This window comes from Syngnathoides biaculeatus, chromosome 9 (assembly GCF_019802595.1).
Source record: "Syngnathoides biaculeatus isolate LvHL_M chromosome 9, ASM1980259v1, whole genome shotgun sequence".
In the NCBI taxonomy this organism is placed as follows: Eukaryota; Metazoa; Chordata; class Actinopteri; order Syngnathiformes; family Syngnathidae; genus Syngnathoides; species Syngnathoides biaculeatus.
In genome coordinates, this window is record NC_084648.1 from 13,062,638 (window position 1) to 13,078,819 (window position 16,182).

Below are 16,182 nucleotides of genomic sequence, written 5' to 3' on the forward strand. Positions count from 1 at the left end.
TGGCTAAGGGGGCGGAGCTTAAGGTCGCCATCGGAAAGGTCCATTGTGTCGACTATTTGAGGTTCATAGTGGTTAGCAGTCAGACCAAATCTCTGGAGGACATTTTTTGTGGGTCTAATCATGACAGACATGCCAACTAAATTCCAAGTTGCTTTAGGTGCTCAAATCTGAAAAATTGTCAGGGTGCTATCGCGCAAAATTGGCGATTTCAAAATGGATGATTTTTTTTTTTTTTTTTAGGGAACGACATCTTGAGGAATTTTTGTGCCTCAGATCAAGATGGACGTGGCTATTAACATTTCGCGAATGGGAGTTTAACTGGCTTTTGGAGCGAAGTTAAACATTTTAAAAATGTAGCAACCAAGCCTTCAAGACAACATGTCAGCTGTTCTGTACAGGTGGCTTTTCTTGGGGTAACACAGGAGATGCGGCGAGTAGCAGAGTAGGCCATTGACTAGCACACAACAAAGATACAATTGTATGCTAGACGACATTATCGGCTAAAAATATTGTTTTTGTCGCTACATTTACTCAAGTACTATTTGACATAAATTGTTCTCGTCAAAATACTTGAAATGAACGGTACGTTTTACTTTTGAGCATCAGGGAAGAAGGATCGATACTTTCACCCTTAAGTAGCAATCCCCGGTATTTGAGGACAAAAATTTGGCAACTCCACCCACCTCTGAGCGGAGATTTGGAAGGCTGGCGACATCCTGGATGAGCCGGGCAGCATTCCGATACTTAGAAAGACGCGAAGAGCCTTCAACGTTTCCCACAGCAACAAAACGTTGGCTGGCTTAGGGAGGGGGGCTTCCATCTCGAGCCTAGCCTTGGGAAACGGGGAATGCGGCGGCGGTGCGACTGCCTCTCGTTCGTCAAGTGTGAAGGCGACGCTCCAAAAAAAAACTGATAAATGGTCAATAACCTCGAGAAATTAAGACCATTCATCATCTTCGCGAAAAGAAAAATCAAAAAGATGGAGCCCAAAGAGGCAGAACTGATTTTTGTTTTACAGTTCGAGTGTGTGGAGTCAATTCTGCAGCATCCAAATCAGGGCAAAAAAAAAAAAAAAAAAGCTAAAACAGTTAGCATTTATGTTTATTTTGCTCATTTCTAAAATGTTACAGACAGCAGTTCTATTTGAGGAGGCTGCAGCAGCAAAGTGGAGACTGTGGAGTATAACGCAAGCGCGCGGATGTAGGCACAGCAACAGGACACACCAACGTTAAAATTTGCATTAATTTGGTTGTTTCTATCAATTTTATATGAGCAGCTAAGGGCACAAAAATGGGAGTGCTGCAGCAAAATGGAGACTGCGGAGCGTCGTAGCACAGCTTCCGAAGCTAAGACACGGCAACAGGTTTTAGCTGATGCTAGCGTATGTTTTATTTTGGTCATTTCTAGCAAAGAACTCTCAAAACATTACAACGAGACTGCAATTTTATCCACCAGGAGACTGAGGGCAGCAAACGCAGCAGAGTCAAGGCCGTGGAGTATACATTGCAGCATTTAGAGCAGCAATGGTCCAAGCTAAGTTTATTTTGGTACTTTCTAATCATGTGTAGTCAAACAAAATGACAAATATTTTCAACCAATGAGTGGGAAGCAGCATTTTTCTCGCCCTATCAAATCGAGCCAAAACACAAACAGCAATTCAAATTACTCCTTGTCACGACACGATTACCCAAATAATTTTCTTTATTCAACATAGAAGATTCCTTCACACAAAGTAACAAAACAGACAACGGATCTTCGCTTGAAATGAAAACAAAAAAATAAAGGAAAATAAACCCACATTTTATTGCACTTTAAGTTATAAGAAAATAAAATTCTAAGTGAATGAAACAAATACACAAAAAATCCCTTTTTTTCTTTCCATCCATCTAGTCTTTTTTTTTTTGCCAGGCAGTTTTACATGAAGTGAACTGGCAAAAAAAAAAAAAAAAAAAAAAAAAAAAGTTAAATCTGATTTGTCAAACCAGACCATAAATTAAAACACCGGGAGAAAAACGAGGAGAGAAAGCAAGATTGTTTTGTTTTGTTTGTTTTTTTGTTTTGTTTTAATATACAGTGTTACAACCACTTTCACAGTTCAGCTTGTGACTTTTGGAGACATTTTGGCTACATGGTTCACCTTTATTTTTGCCCATCGTGTACAACACCGGAGCTGCCACCCACCGATAACCAACGGGTAAGCAGGCCCTCCACGGACGACAACCAAATCACACGCCAGGACGTTTGTTCATTCTTTTTTCCTTTCACATCCTGTAAAGTGTTTTTTTTCTTTCTTTTTTTTTTTTTTTAATCAGTCGTATTGTCCACGCAGCATTGATATCTTCCTGCTTAGTTGTCCCGAGGAATGTGGAACAAGTCTGCGAGTACGCAAACACTCATGCTTCCTTCCTTTTATTCGCAGGCGATCCCGTCCTCTCCGCCTCGTAGAGGCACGTTTGGCTCAAGTTTCAGTGGCAAAAAAAAAAAAAAAAAAAGTAGGATTTTTTTTTTCTTAATATATATTTTCTTTCACACCCTCTCGAGAAAACAGTTCAAATTGGAATTTCGCCTGGGACTAAAACGTCACAGCGAAAAAGTCAAAAGTTCTATTTTCGTCCCACACCGGTTCATCTAGCAGCATTAGTCGAGTTTGGCCACGAGCTGGGAGGCGGGAGCGGGTCGAGGAGGACGACGAGCGTGGAGGGGGCTGGGTGGCTGCGCACTGGCCTTAGGAAGCTTGGAATACTGGACCGAAAAACTGAGGACAGCTTTGATGTTCTAAGATTATTATTCTTATATTTTTTTTTTTTTTTAATTACAGCGGCGACGTGGTGGATTCAACGGGAGCACCATCTGGACAGCATTGGACGCTCCCCTTTTTACTCTCCTGTAAGATGTTGTGGGAGATTGGAAGCAAAAACACACGACTAGCAAGTCTCAAGAAACCGCAGTGATTTTCCTGTTCCTGGAGAAATTAATGAGCAGTCGAAAAACCTCACCAGGTAGACAAACAACACTGGACAGAATTGCCGTTCCTGTCCTTTGAAGAAAAACTCTTAACCTTGGAAGGTAGGACTCCAACCATATGCTCGAGTGAAAACCTCTGGACAGAATGGGCGCTCCTGACAATGTGATTTTTTTTCCTTCCTTGCAAAAATGTTGTGAGGCTGGAACACACACCCAGTTATTGATGTTCCTGTCGAGATTTTGTAGGTGAGGGAGGGGGCAGAAGAATTCGTGGCTTGTAAAGGTTGTATTACTGCACGAGCTAGGCTGAAAAACTCTGGACTTCAATGGCGTCCTGTTCCCTCCTTGCAGAAATGTGCTGTGAGGTTGACTGGAACACCCCAAGATCAAAATGGAACACTTTGGACACTACTGGCATTCCCGTTACGGTTTTTATTTGTGGACGCTTGACGTGCAGCAGAATTCAACATCTCAGAAGGATGGAACAGTCCACCAAGCTTAACATTTACGGTTCTGCTTCAATTTGGGGGTTGTGGTGCATCAGAATTCCTGTTCGCAGAAGACTGGAGGAACACACCGCCAAGCTCAAGTGAAGAGCTGGACAGCATTCATGTTCCTGTTTTCTTCCAACGTAAGATGAGGTGGGAGGGTGTTCGGCGGGGCGTAGACTGATGCAAAATTCTCTGCGGCGGAACAAATGGGAGGAAAAAACTGGAGCGCATTTTGGTTCCTATTCCCCCTTAATACACGGGGAGGTCAGTGGGCAGCACATCTCAAGGCCTCAAAAGACCGGAACACAAACTGGAAACATTGAACAGCATTGATAAGCGATCCTGTTCTTGTCCCCCCACCCTAACATTGAAGTGAGGAAAGGCGGGTTTCTAATACTGGGATCTGTTGCCGTTAACTACAGGAAGGCAGGGGAAAACGATTTTGAAATTCACAGTTGATCTCGCCGCGGATCAGACCAGGACCAAACGAACAGAGCAGGAACGACGACAAAGTGAAATTCAGCTGAGATCTCCTTCCCCGGGTTTCACGAGGTGGTTCTCGTGATCGGCGTCGCTTTCGAGTGATTTGCTGTAGCTTTTCGAGACCCCCCGTTACCCCTTCCACCCCAGCTCGTCCCTCCTTGCAGCCCCCCCACCCCCCGTAACAACTGCGCAGCCGCCCTGCGTTCACTTCATGTCAACGTCAAAGTCGAGCACGAGCAGTTTGGTCTCCTCGGTGCCGTTGCGGCTGCCCACGGCGCACACCAGCTTGGTGTTGGAGGCCCGTATCCGCCACACCACGCCGCCGCTGCCGCCGCTCTCCAGAGTCACCAAGTTGCGGATGAACTCGCCCGTCTTCAGGTCCCACAGCTTGACCGTTCCGTCGTCCGAGCTGGTGATCACAAAGTTCTTGTTGAACTGCAGGCACGTGACGGCGCTCTGGTGCTTGTGCGGACCTGGGAAACACCGTGAATGATGTTAGCCAAGTAGCATAAACGGCTCCTAGCATATAATGCGCTGACAAATACGGTTTATGCATTTCTGTTTTTTATAATAAGATAGCTGTGTATTCAGTCTCGAGTCTTAAAGAGCGACACCCCAAAAAGCATTGTGGAGGACGGCAAATGTTTGAAGGCAGAGCGAAAATGTACCCGCAGACGACGGTGAATAAAGATGAATAAACTTGCAAAAAATAAACTCACAAAGAGTTGTACTTTACTAATGTGCACTAGCGCGTGTCAGCGCATGAAAGTGCGACCGTGTGATTCGACGACGCTCGAGTGTCCAAGAGAAACGAAAAGCATCGTGGGGTAAAGATTGATTTCCCTCTTTGCCAACGGGATGCCAGTTGCTCAATCGGGCCAATTTCAAAACAAGATACAGGACGTTCACTTTCGGTAGAATTTGGGGGCTACGAAGCCAGCGTCTGTTTTTGCCTTTCATATCCTGAATTTTCCTTGGTAACTAGAGACAATATTTTTTTGAGGAGGAGTTTCGTAACCTGAAATTTTCAACACTAGATACGCTCGTAGTCGAGGTTCCACTGTATATCTATTTTATTTTTGCAAAACGTAGAGTTGACAGATGGGTCTCAACTTCATCTACCGTAATTTCTCGACAATAATGCGCAATTTGGTCCCCTAATTATTTTCAAAAAGTCAATAGAGCGCATATTTAGGTATGGATGAAAAATAAAAAATACAAATCACATAGTATAGTCGCATACAGGTACATAGAGTGGTAAAAACAAAAAAGGTCTATATATAAATTTCAATATGAAATTTGGTCTTATGTTACGCATGTATTATTGTAATGTGCACCACCAACCAGAAGTCTGAACGCTGACCTCCTGGCGGGGGGGGGGGGGGGGGGGCTTTGCATTTAGCGATCGTTAGCGTAGCATATTTGTTGCTACTGCACCAAACATCAGAAATAACTTCCCGTGCGTTTGTTTCCACTTAAAGAAAAAATGTCGACTAGTAGGGCGAGTTGTGCAGGGGCTTTTAAAAGAAATGTTTCACCAATCGGCCCCATGACGCGGCCAAACCGGAAGCAAAACAGCGTGAACTGAGACTAGTAGTCCAATCGTACGATCATTTGAAAAAAAGAGATACCTCACACACAATTGAAATGCTTGCTTTTTTTAAAAGTGCCCACGACGCTAATTTCTACGTAGATTGAGCTTTAAAACTAAGACTGTTAGGATTCAAAAAATGTTTCCTCACAAACGCCATGGCTGGCATAGAGGATGACAAGATGGGATCACCGTTCACGAATGCAGGCAGCAGCAGCACGAGACCAATTCATCAATGATGAGTTTGACAGTGATGCACAAAAGGTAGCTACGATGGAGATTTTTCACATTGGAGATGAGTCAGATGCTTCTTTTGAAGTCTTGCCAAGGATGTGTAATGTAGAGGATAAACTGTACTATGCAAAAAAATGTTTAAGTTAAAGAGTGTTAAATTGTTTATTTAAGAGTGTAATACATGTTATTAACAGTATTAATGAAATGTTATACCATCGTTGAGCATTTATTTTACTTGGTTGAGGGATTCTGTTCTGACAATTGCAGGGACCAGGACAAGCGTGTCCTCAGGCCTTACCCGAGATACAGATTACAGCTGCACCAGTACATGCACAAAAATTATTATTAATGATTGTTGGACGGACGACTTTGTTTTTAATAATCAACACAAGTACAAACAAAAGTACAAATGAGCAAAATACAGAAATACAGATAATTCCTAATATTTTGAGCACATGGATAGCAACAAATTGGTGGTGTGCGTTGCACATTGGTAGGTTGGTTTCTGATTTTGTTTTAGGTCAACTTTAGGGGTGCGCATTATACTCGAGAAACTACGGGAGTTCCTTCCGATCAATTTCCCCAAAAAAAAGGTGTAGGCGGTGACACGGCAAAGCTTTCGCCTGCGCGCCGCTGTCGCCAAAACTTGTCCGACGCTTAAAGTCAAGACGGGGGGCGTCTGCTGACTTCCGAGCCAGCGAGAGGCTTGAAAGCGATATCTTAATGAAATCAATTTGACGCGATAGCAAACACAACTGACGTTTATAGCCGCCGTTACCATGGCAGCGTGCGCTCCGTTCAAAGACCGCCGCCGAGCATGCTAATCAACACTCAGCTGATGTGCTTTGTCCACCTTTTGTATCACAGAAGGTAGTATCAGACAATGTTCGCTGACCTAATTATATAACCGACAAAGACCCTCCCCCCACTATCTCAGACAAACATCCACCCAAGCCTCACCCCCGCCTGCCTTTTCACCATCACACCATGGTGCATCTTTTGTTTCACGCTGCTGTTTACTAATGAGGGAATTTAGGGGTTGCTTTTCGAGCAACTTCATGTGAGCCACCGTTGGTTGTAATGGAGCTCGAGCAAACAAACGAAATATAATGAGCTTTGTTAGCGCACGCAGACAAACAAGCTCGGTGTCGGGGTCTGAACTGGCCTAGTTCATGATTTGTCACATCATTAGAGAAACAAAATAATGATGGGTAAGGAAATGCAATAAATTAAATAAAATCTCGAGAATTTGCTCAGAATGTTCAAGGAAACTGGACTCAATGTGATTCGAAACATTCACCAGTAACTAAAGTCGCATTCAAATGGAGTCCTTCAAGGTCTACGAATTACAGTAAGTCACAGTGGTTCTGGTTCTCAGGTCCAGATTGACGTGGTGGAAAAAAAAAAAGTACATTTTGAATCACATAAATCACTTGTTTACTTAAGCAGTTTTCATACTTGGGAGGTTTGGTTCCCTTAAACCCAAATATGGTGCCATTTCTTTGATAATGAAATACAATGAGAGATTTGTGCGCATTTACCGTTTACAAAAACTGCGTTTTCCTTTCGGTTTGTCCCGTCAGCCGGGGAGAGACGCTTACAGCACCGGGTATTCCCAGCTGGTCTCCCATCAAAGTACTAACCAGGGCCAAACCCGCTTCGCTACCGAGACCTGACGAGATCGGGCGTTCTCGGGGGAACATGGCCGTAAGCGTTAAAAACTGTCTTCTCCCTTATTTTTCACTTTGGGGATTCGTTGAATTTAAGTGCTTCCAATTCCCTATTTCGGTTCCCAGCGATTCTTCATTCAGATTTAGGAGCCTGAGTCAAAAACATTTGCATGATGTAAGGGTGCCCAAATTATGAACATCTATTTTCTTTAGTCTATGCCCGCAGCATAGACTAAAATGAATGTTTGACTCTGGGTTATTTATAACCGGTATCACTATAAAACCTAAGAACGTAAAAGGCAATGAGTGTGGATCTCATCCAATCGACTTAATGTTCATTAACAGTTTCAACTAAAAGTCAAATATAGCATTTTATCACGTCAAATGGTTTATGTGCAGAGGTTTTAACGTGACTTCCTGTTTCTCGCTCGTAACATTTTATTTTGAAGGGTCCACACCACTGGTCTAAACCAACCTTGCAGCGTTTGCAGACACTGGCCCGTCTTGATGTCCCAGATCTTGACGGTGGAGTCGGCGTTCCCAGACACCAAGATGTTGTCTTTGAGCTCCATGCCGCTGGTGAGGGACTGGTGGCCAGTCAGCGTGTGGATGCAGTTTCCCGTCTCCACGTCCCACACTCGGATGGACGTGTCCAGCGAGCCGCTCACCACGTGGATTCCGTCAAACTGAATTAGGAAACAGATGAACTTCATCTTGTAGCAGTTTTGTTTCATGATGATGGCTCCGTGTAGGGTCAGTGGCTCACTTGTAACGAGTACACCCGGTTGGTGTGGCCCTGCAGCGTGTGGAGGCACGTCTCAGTCTCTGGGTCCCACACTTTGACCATGAAGTCGTAGGCACCACTGACTACCCGCCGCCCGTCGTATTGGACACAGCGCACTGCCGCCACGTGGCCCATCAGGACATGTAAACACTGGCCCGTCTCGATGTCCCATACGCGCAGTGTAGCATCCCGAGAGCCACTCACGACCCTGCCAAAGGAAAAGAAATGTCACACTCTACAGAATTGCTGAAAAAGTCAAAGACACAGCGGAAGTCTGTTTTAGATGTGAAGCTAAAAACTGCAAACCTCCCCCTTAAATATAATCTTGGGTAGTTGCATTACCCATAAAAAATGGTCATCCAACTGACTGGTGAACCTTCTGACCGGCCATCCAGTCACAACTAAATGACAAACCGACCAACAAACTAACAGAAGAATGCTAATCCAACCCCTAACCAGATTTGTGCTCCAGGAGCCCAAGCACCTTAGTCCCAACCTGACCAATCCATGTCTGTGAAGACCCAGGGAATTCCGTTTTCAAAAATAATAGCCTATGGTGAGTTCAGTTGCCAGTTATACAATTGCTCTGCATTCAATTGGCAATGAATCATTTCTCCTTTTCTGCTTGGACAACCTGAAACACTTAGCTCTTCTCTACTCAGCTTTGTACTCGAGTGGACACAAAAACCTGCACATAAGACCCTCAAGGACGCAGAAGGGAGACTCAGCCTGTGGCTGTGGAAGATAATCACTTATCTAGACAGCACTCCACGCAGCCCTCAACGCACCAAGACAACAACACCTATGTGAGGATGCAGTTGGTGGATTTCAACTCTCCATATAATAGTTGTTCTCGCAAAATGGTCACAAAGGTGAGCAAACTGCTGGGTATCAGTAGCTCACTGTGCTCCTGGATGCTGGACTTCCTCAGCAACAGATCCTTGAATGTCGGACAAGAACCTCTTCAAGGAAAATTCCGGTGGTTTGGAGTAACGACGTATCCAATAGGTCATGTAATATGTACTCTACCTTGATAATGTGATGTTAAATCCTCTCATTTAATAGTGTTTTGAGAAGATATTTATTGACAATTACGAATTTTCAGGTGCAGCGGCATTTTCGCGAGTCACATGATATATTGATCATATTCCGCAGATATGACGTGTTACGTGCCATTCCAAACGCTTGATTACATAGGACGCCATTATGCCCAGCGCTGATTTCTCTGATTTATCCTCATCTGATGAAGAAATCGCAGCATCGGTTGATGGGGAAGACGGAATAATACTTCCATATAGATTTGAACCTGTGGCTGTAAATAATATTGAATATTCAGATGGTTCTTCGGGTGGAGTGACGCAGAGTCCGACAAGCGGCAGAGCTGTGAGCTCGCAAGCGAGGTCCAGGACTTGGGGAGCGAGCTCACGGCTCCGCCACTGAGTGCCATTCCAAATGCTTCATTATATTCTCAAAAATGCTATTAAATGAGAGAGGATTTTACAACACGTTATCAAGATAGAGTACATATAACATGACCTATTGGATAGATTGTTACTCCAAACCACCGGAATTTTCCTTTCACACGGAGACACCTCAGGGTTATGTCCTCAATGTCTTCCTCTACTTCCTCTTTGCACGTGACTGCTGTACCATTCACCCCAACAACAACATTGTCAAAATTGCTGACAGCTACACACTAGTATTAGTGATCAAGGACAATGACGAGAGTCAGCCTAGATGTGAGAGGGGCTGGCATCTCAAGCGATGGTGTGAAATTAACAACCTGTACCTGTATACAGCCAAGACAAGATAATGATGGACTTCAGTAAAAAAAAAAAAAAATAGAGAAGGGTGATTGGAGGTACTCTACCCAGTCTCGAGGATGCAGACCCTGGCAGACTGATGTGAAAAGCCAGTGGAATCATAAAGGACCCTTCTCACTATGGACACTAACTTGTCTCTCCCCTTCCATGTAGAAATTTGCCACAGGACAGTCTAGTACAACAACAGATTCCAATAGCGAGTTGTAAAATCCATCTGCCTCCTACACCTATAGTAAGAGCTGATGACTAACAACACCCCCTGCACATAAGTGTAATGTAAGGAAAGACTGCAATCATCTGATAATCTGTGCAATAACTAAAGACCATATTACAATAAGAACAGTCTCCCAAATTTGAACAATTCAAATGTATAGTTCATAGTTGGTTTGGTTAGCAATGTAATTTTTGGTGGTTAAAAGAACATAAGTTTGACATTTTCATTGTACCGTATTTTCCGCACTATAACGCGCACCGCATTATAAGGTGCACCCCCAATGAATGGCATATTTCAAAACTTTTTTCATATATAAGACGCACCACATTATAAGGCGCATAGACTAGACGGTACAGTAGAGGCGGGGGTTACGTTATGCATCCATTAGATGGAGCTGCACTAAAGGCACAATATTGATCCATATATAAGGCCCACCTGATTATAAGGCGCACTGTCAGCTTTTGAGAAAATTAAAGGCTATTGGGTGCGCCTTATAGTGTGCAAAATATGGTAAGTTTGCACCCATCCATTTTCTGAACCACTTATCCTCACAAGGGTCCTAGGAGCGCTGGACCCCATCTGAGCTATCATCAAGCAGGACGTGGGGTACAGAGACAGACAACACCAAAAATACTTAAAACTGTTCTTCATGAAAGTGTTCTTTTAATAAGCCATGTAATGTCAATGGTTGATTAACATCTGATGTTGCTCAAAATGGTCAGAGGGACTTTGTGTGTTTGCGCAAACAAAGAATTAGAGGGAAAATTGTCATATATCTTCTTTTTTTACCACAATGATCCAAATATTGTGATGCCTTAATTGATTTTCATTGTACCTGTGAGAGTGAAAGTAAAGCTCTAGTCTTAATTATTTTCTAGTCTTTGGGTGGAATTCTTATTAAGTTTGTTTACATTGATTAAGTATGTCTGTTCACTAGAAGCTATTAGACCTCGTGGTCTCAGGTTGACGATACACATTCCTTGATAAAATGCTGAGTTGCATCACTTCGTTTGCACGCCTTGCAGGAAAAAGAATGCTGTTTAACTACAAAAGACCTCGCTCCAAGGAGAGGAAGGCCCACCATATTACTCTCAGTCTACTTTTCAGCTCGCAGCCATCCCACTGAGCAAGTCATCAAAAAGTACACAAAACCTCGGCGGACCCTGGGGCGCAAGGAGCACTTTGGAGCATCCCTGGTGCAATTGTGGAGTGAATGAGTAGAGTGGGGGCTCCACTAAAGAGGGCCTGTTTAATGGCCTCCATGCTCAATTTCACAAAGACACAGATGCTCTTTTGGCCTGTCAGGTTACAGCTGCTATCATGCCCCCCCACCCCCCCACCCCCCCAACTCCCCAAAAAACAAACATTTGCAGGATACTCATCACTTCCACCGATCAACCTCTTACTTCAATTGCCATTTGTTTTCTGGTTCATCGGCAGTCCAAAAACAACTTGACTTTTTTTTTTTTTTAATAAATTTAACAGAAGGGCAAAAACGGCCTCAAAGGAATTATAGTTTGCATAAAATAGGTACAGAATAAGATATTCCCCCCACGTTTACATATCCAGAATCAGTTTTCTTGGCCAAGTATGTAAATAACACAAATTTATCTCCGGTAGTTGGAGCTACCCAAGCAAAACAGCAGACACTCAATTGACAGAGAACACTCCTGTGAACCCTGTGTGGATAAGCGCATTGGAAAATGGACATGGACATTGTTTTTCTTTGAACTCAGTTGTGCAAAGGATGCCAAGTCTTCTAGCATTTAGAGGAGTTAGAATGCCCATTAGAGAGATAGTCCAGTGCAATGACAATCTCCTGTGAAGTCTGACTTGGATCCCATCCGAACTGACCCAAAACCAAAACTCATTTCAGGTTCAAGACCTTCAAACATAGTCCAGGACTTGAACCCTAGTACCGGTACAGGACCTTAACCAACCACTCACCCCCCGAAAAAAACCTTCAGTCGGGACCAAAACCAACACCTAGGACCCTAACTTAAAACACATTTCATATCAAGGACCTTAATCAATTCCAAGCCATATTTCTGGTCGATATTAGTTCCAGCACTCTAAACCCAACTCAAACCATATTTCTGCTACAGACACTAACCCTAACCAACCCCACCCAACTCGAAATCTCAACTCACAATCCATATTTTTGGTCCTTGACACCAACCCGATCCCAGAAGTGCCACGTGTTCCTTTTATAGCAAGCGGTCTCACCTTTTCTCGTGCAGATGCATACAGCGCACTGTTGAGGTATGCCCGTACAGGGTGTGGATACATTCTCCCGTCTCTGCATTCCAGACCTTGAGTGTGCGATCGGTGGAGCCGCTGATGATGATGTTGTCGCGCATCTGCGACGACCACACACCGCCTGTATGGCCCACCAACGTTCGCAGACACTGGGGGAAACAAGTCGTTTTATGAGGGAATGGGGTTTGTACGACATTACAATTGAACTATTTTAAAGCAGTGATTCTCAAACTGGGGTTCCCAGACCACATAGAGTCCACAAGACGTAACTAGGGGTCTGCTATGTCACTATCATCATGATTCCCATGAAAAATAGCAAGTCAGGAGGTTTTCAGCTGTTACAGATAAGTAAAAAATGCGACAGAGAAGAAATTTTTAATGCAAAATTAACTCAGACTTAGAGCTGCACGATATATTTTGTCTTGCTAAATAAAAATTCTCTGGAGTATTGTGATAGCTCTACTGGTGCAATAGTGTAAGGAGTCCCTAGACCACCGGTGTCAAACTCAAGGCCCAGGGGCCAGAGCCGGCCCACCACATGATTGTATGTGGCCCGCGAAGCCAAATCTAGAGTTTCCATTTCCATGACTCTTGTAAAAATCTGTACCAAAATTTCAAAATGTCAGATATCATAAATGATCAAGTTGAGATATTACAAGCATTTTTGTGTTACCAGACATGAATAGTTGAAAAACATGTTACCCTTGATTTCTGATTCGGATTCTGGATCGTAAATTGATTATGTAAACATGATGAGACTAATAAACGTTTTTATTGTTTCACAGTCAAAACGGCCCTCTGAGGGAAAACCGAACTACAACGAGGCCCCCCTGCCCTAGACCCAAAGAGATATAAAACCCCTATTTTAAAAGGCCTTAGTGTGAAGGTTGACGCCAAAAAGGCGTCTTTTTCCTTTCGGTTGACAAATGTCCAATAAAGACGACACCCTCATTTATCCTCATTAGTCGCGCTAAGATTTGCAATTGATTAGCGTGCTTATGGGAAATCCTTCTGATCAATTAGATTTGCAGTCTTTGTCTCCATTATTCGCCTCGATTACAGGATCTTCCGTGTATTCAATTAAAAGTGTGTGGGTAGAGGCTGCTGTATGTAAAACAAGGGAACGTAGCAGCTTTTGTCGCAGGTGGAGAGGATTTGCTGCAGGGAGGGTGACGAAGATTACTGTGCAACACGTTCTAAGCCTCAGTCTTGTCAAAGTGTTGCAGTGCGTGACTGCACCGCATAGGGAAAATCCCACTAGACTTAAAATCAGTGAGAATATTATGGTTTGCGCTCATGGACAAAGGAAGTATCTTAAGTGTTTTTTTTTATAGCTTCTTCAAAGGACAGAACAAAGGATGACTGATATACACTGAAAAAAGTCAACAGTTTTTACATGATGGGACTGACGTTATGATGGAGAAAATTCTTATTAAACCTACATTTACATTTGTAACATAGGTCACTACCTACCTAGCAAATGGCTAAACCTGCTAGCTATGATGCAAACAAACCAACTACATAAAGGACCAAATAACATATCAACCAACCAACTCTTACGTCACCCAAATTAATGACATTTATTCCAGCTAATAAACTAACCAAATTTACTAACTACACACCCAACTAATGCAAAAACTACAAATAAACAAATTAAGCAAGCAACCTAGGACCTTCAAGCCCCATTTTGTTTTCTCTACAGCTTTACAGACACCCCAAAAGCTCGTAAAGATTCTTCCCAGATCAGTGGTCTCGGTGTGATGTATATTTCTCCTATTTACGTAATATTTCCTACCATTTTGACCGGGAAGATGGCCCGATAAATTGGTTCAACAGTGAAAAATGGTGCGGCCGAGCACTTAAAACACCCCGTGACAGACAGTGAAGGAATGCTGACCGTGTGGAACTCTCTACATGCAGATGGTGGTAATCCTAATGTATCTTTTACAGTGCACTTCTATTGGCACCGACAGGCAATTTGTGCCGAAATGGTTGACTGGTTTTCATTCCACTTCGCCTCACTCTCTCTTTCCTGTTGAAGACAGGGGTGAGCTACCTTTAAAGCAGCGGGGAAATTTGCCGTTCGTTACTCAAACTGCTTCTAATGCTGCCAAGTAAACACGCCAGGAAACAGTGCGCAAGTATGCAACAACAAAGAGAACGGAGGATTGTTGTTTAAAGCAATGCACCAACGGTGGTGATGAGGTGATTTATAATAAATTCGTCACATTCCACACTCCTTTGTCTTTTATCAACACCACACAAAGCCGCAACATGAGACCTCTGCGACCGCGCAAGCAAGAGCTCGGAATACCAAGTGGTTGCAGATGTTCTACATGATCAGACAGAGCTGTGATGAAATAAAACTTGGGAGTTGGAATCCATTTTGTTTGCGTTACGACAGCATCATTCTACATGACTGGAGTGGGACAGTACGACCCAACACATCATGGCTTTTCAATCAAATCAATAAGTAATTCAAAATATAGTGGTTCACACACAGCTCACAGCAACTACCGTATTTTCCGCACAATAAGGCGCACCAGACTATACGGCGTATAGAATAGAAGCTACAGTAGAGGCTGGGGTTATGTTATGCCTCCATTAGATGGAGTTGCACTCAAGGCTCAATATTTCATTGATCCATATATAAGGCGCACAGTCGGTTTTTGAGAAAATTAAAGGCTTTTAGGTTTGCCTTATAATGCGGAAAATACGGTAGTTTAAGGTGAACTTAAGCCTCTCGTCATGATCCAGAACAGGATAAGCAGTCCATAAAATGGCTAAAGGTCTTCTGTGTAGTGTCCCGATAGCTGTCTCATGCAGCATTTCACTGTTCACAATCAAACTATGATTGACGTTCTATGAGTCCAGGTCAAACAGGGACAACGGTACAGAAAAACTGCTGGATATATCATTTTTGTTCTCGGTGGCTTTTGTGCCTTTGGCAAAGGATACATTTTGTGATTATCTGGTAACCAGTCTGCCTCTGGCCTGAGCTGACCCTGAACAGGGGGCTACATAAAACGTGTAAGGTTTTGTGGTTCACACGACTGACTTTGTGCATCTAACGTGGGACCAATTCCGATTGAACGCCTCAGTCACAATCACCCTGAAAATTAGAAGAGTAGAGTTACAGATAACTGACTTTCATGAAGTTGTTGTGGTACGAAATAGATAAAAGTGCATACATGGAGTCAATGCCTCATTCGCAATGTGATTAACCGGTGACCAGTCCATGGTCCGTTCTTCCTTTTTTGTCAAAAAGTATTGTATGTAAGGTTAACCTGGTGTACATAGTTTGGACAGTTTGGCTTTGATTTGGAGGATCTATACGCTCTCTCTCCCTTAATGCCTTTGTGGTCTGCCGGTTTTTGATTTTGGACACCAGACCTGAAGACGTACCTTTCCCGTGATAGCTGACCAGACTTTCAGCGTGTTATCGTCAGAGCCGCTGACGATGCGGTTGCCGCAGAATTGAAGGCAGGTGATTACGTGGTCATCGTGACCTTTCAGCACCTGAGCAGAGCGAGAAAGAGCAATCGTTTTATTCAACATCAAAGAAACGGCGTAAAATGTCACTAAGTGCTGGAGGTGTGGTAGCCAGCACGGCAAACTGTGACGGGTCACGTTATCTTTGAAGTTGAGAAGTTGGTCACAGGTGCTGCA

The 16,182-nt window shown here is 43.5% G+C and overlaps 1 protein-coding gene and 1 pseudogene across 1 annotated transcript in view; both read right to left on the minus strand.

Moving 5' to 3' along the window:
• Positions 1 to 1,085: 1,085 nt before the first annotated feature.
• The window catches only part of LOC133505795 (F-box/WD repeat-containing protein 7), a 33,334-nt gene continuing 18,237 nt past the window's right edge, over positions 1,086 to 16,182 (minus strand). The window contains exons 7-11 of the mRNA XM_061829257.1: positions 15,919 to 16,032; positions 12,481 to 12,662; positions 8,200 to 8,425; positions 7,909 to 8,119; positions 1,086 to 4,411 (exon numbers count right to left, since the gene is read on the minus strand). Of these exons, the coding sequence (XP_061685241.1) occupies positions 4,143 to 4,411; positions 7,909 to 8,119; positions 8,200 to 8,425; positions 12,481 to 12,662; positions 15,919 to 16,032 (1,002 nt within the window). The 3' untranslated portion in view covers positions 1,086 to 4,142. The remainder of the gene's footprint in view (positions 4,412 to 7,908; positions 8,120 to 8,199; positions 8,426 to 12,480; positions 12,663 to 15,918; positions 16,033 to 16,182) is intronic.
• On the minus strand, positions 7,358 to 7,476 carry LOC133506809 (5S ribosomal RNA; annotated as a pseudogene).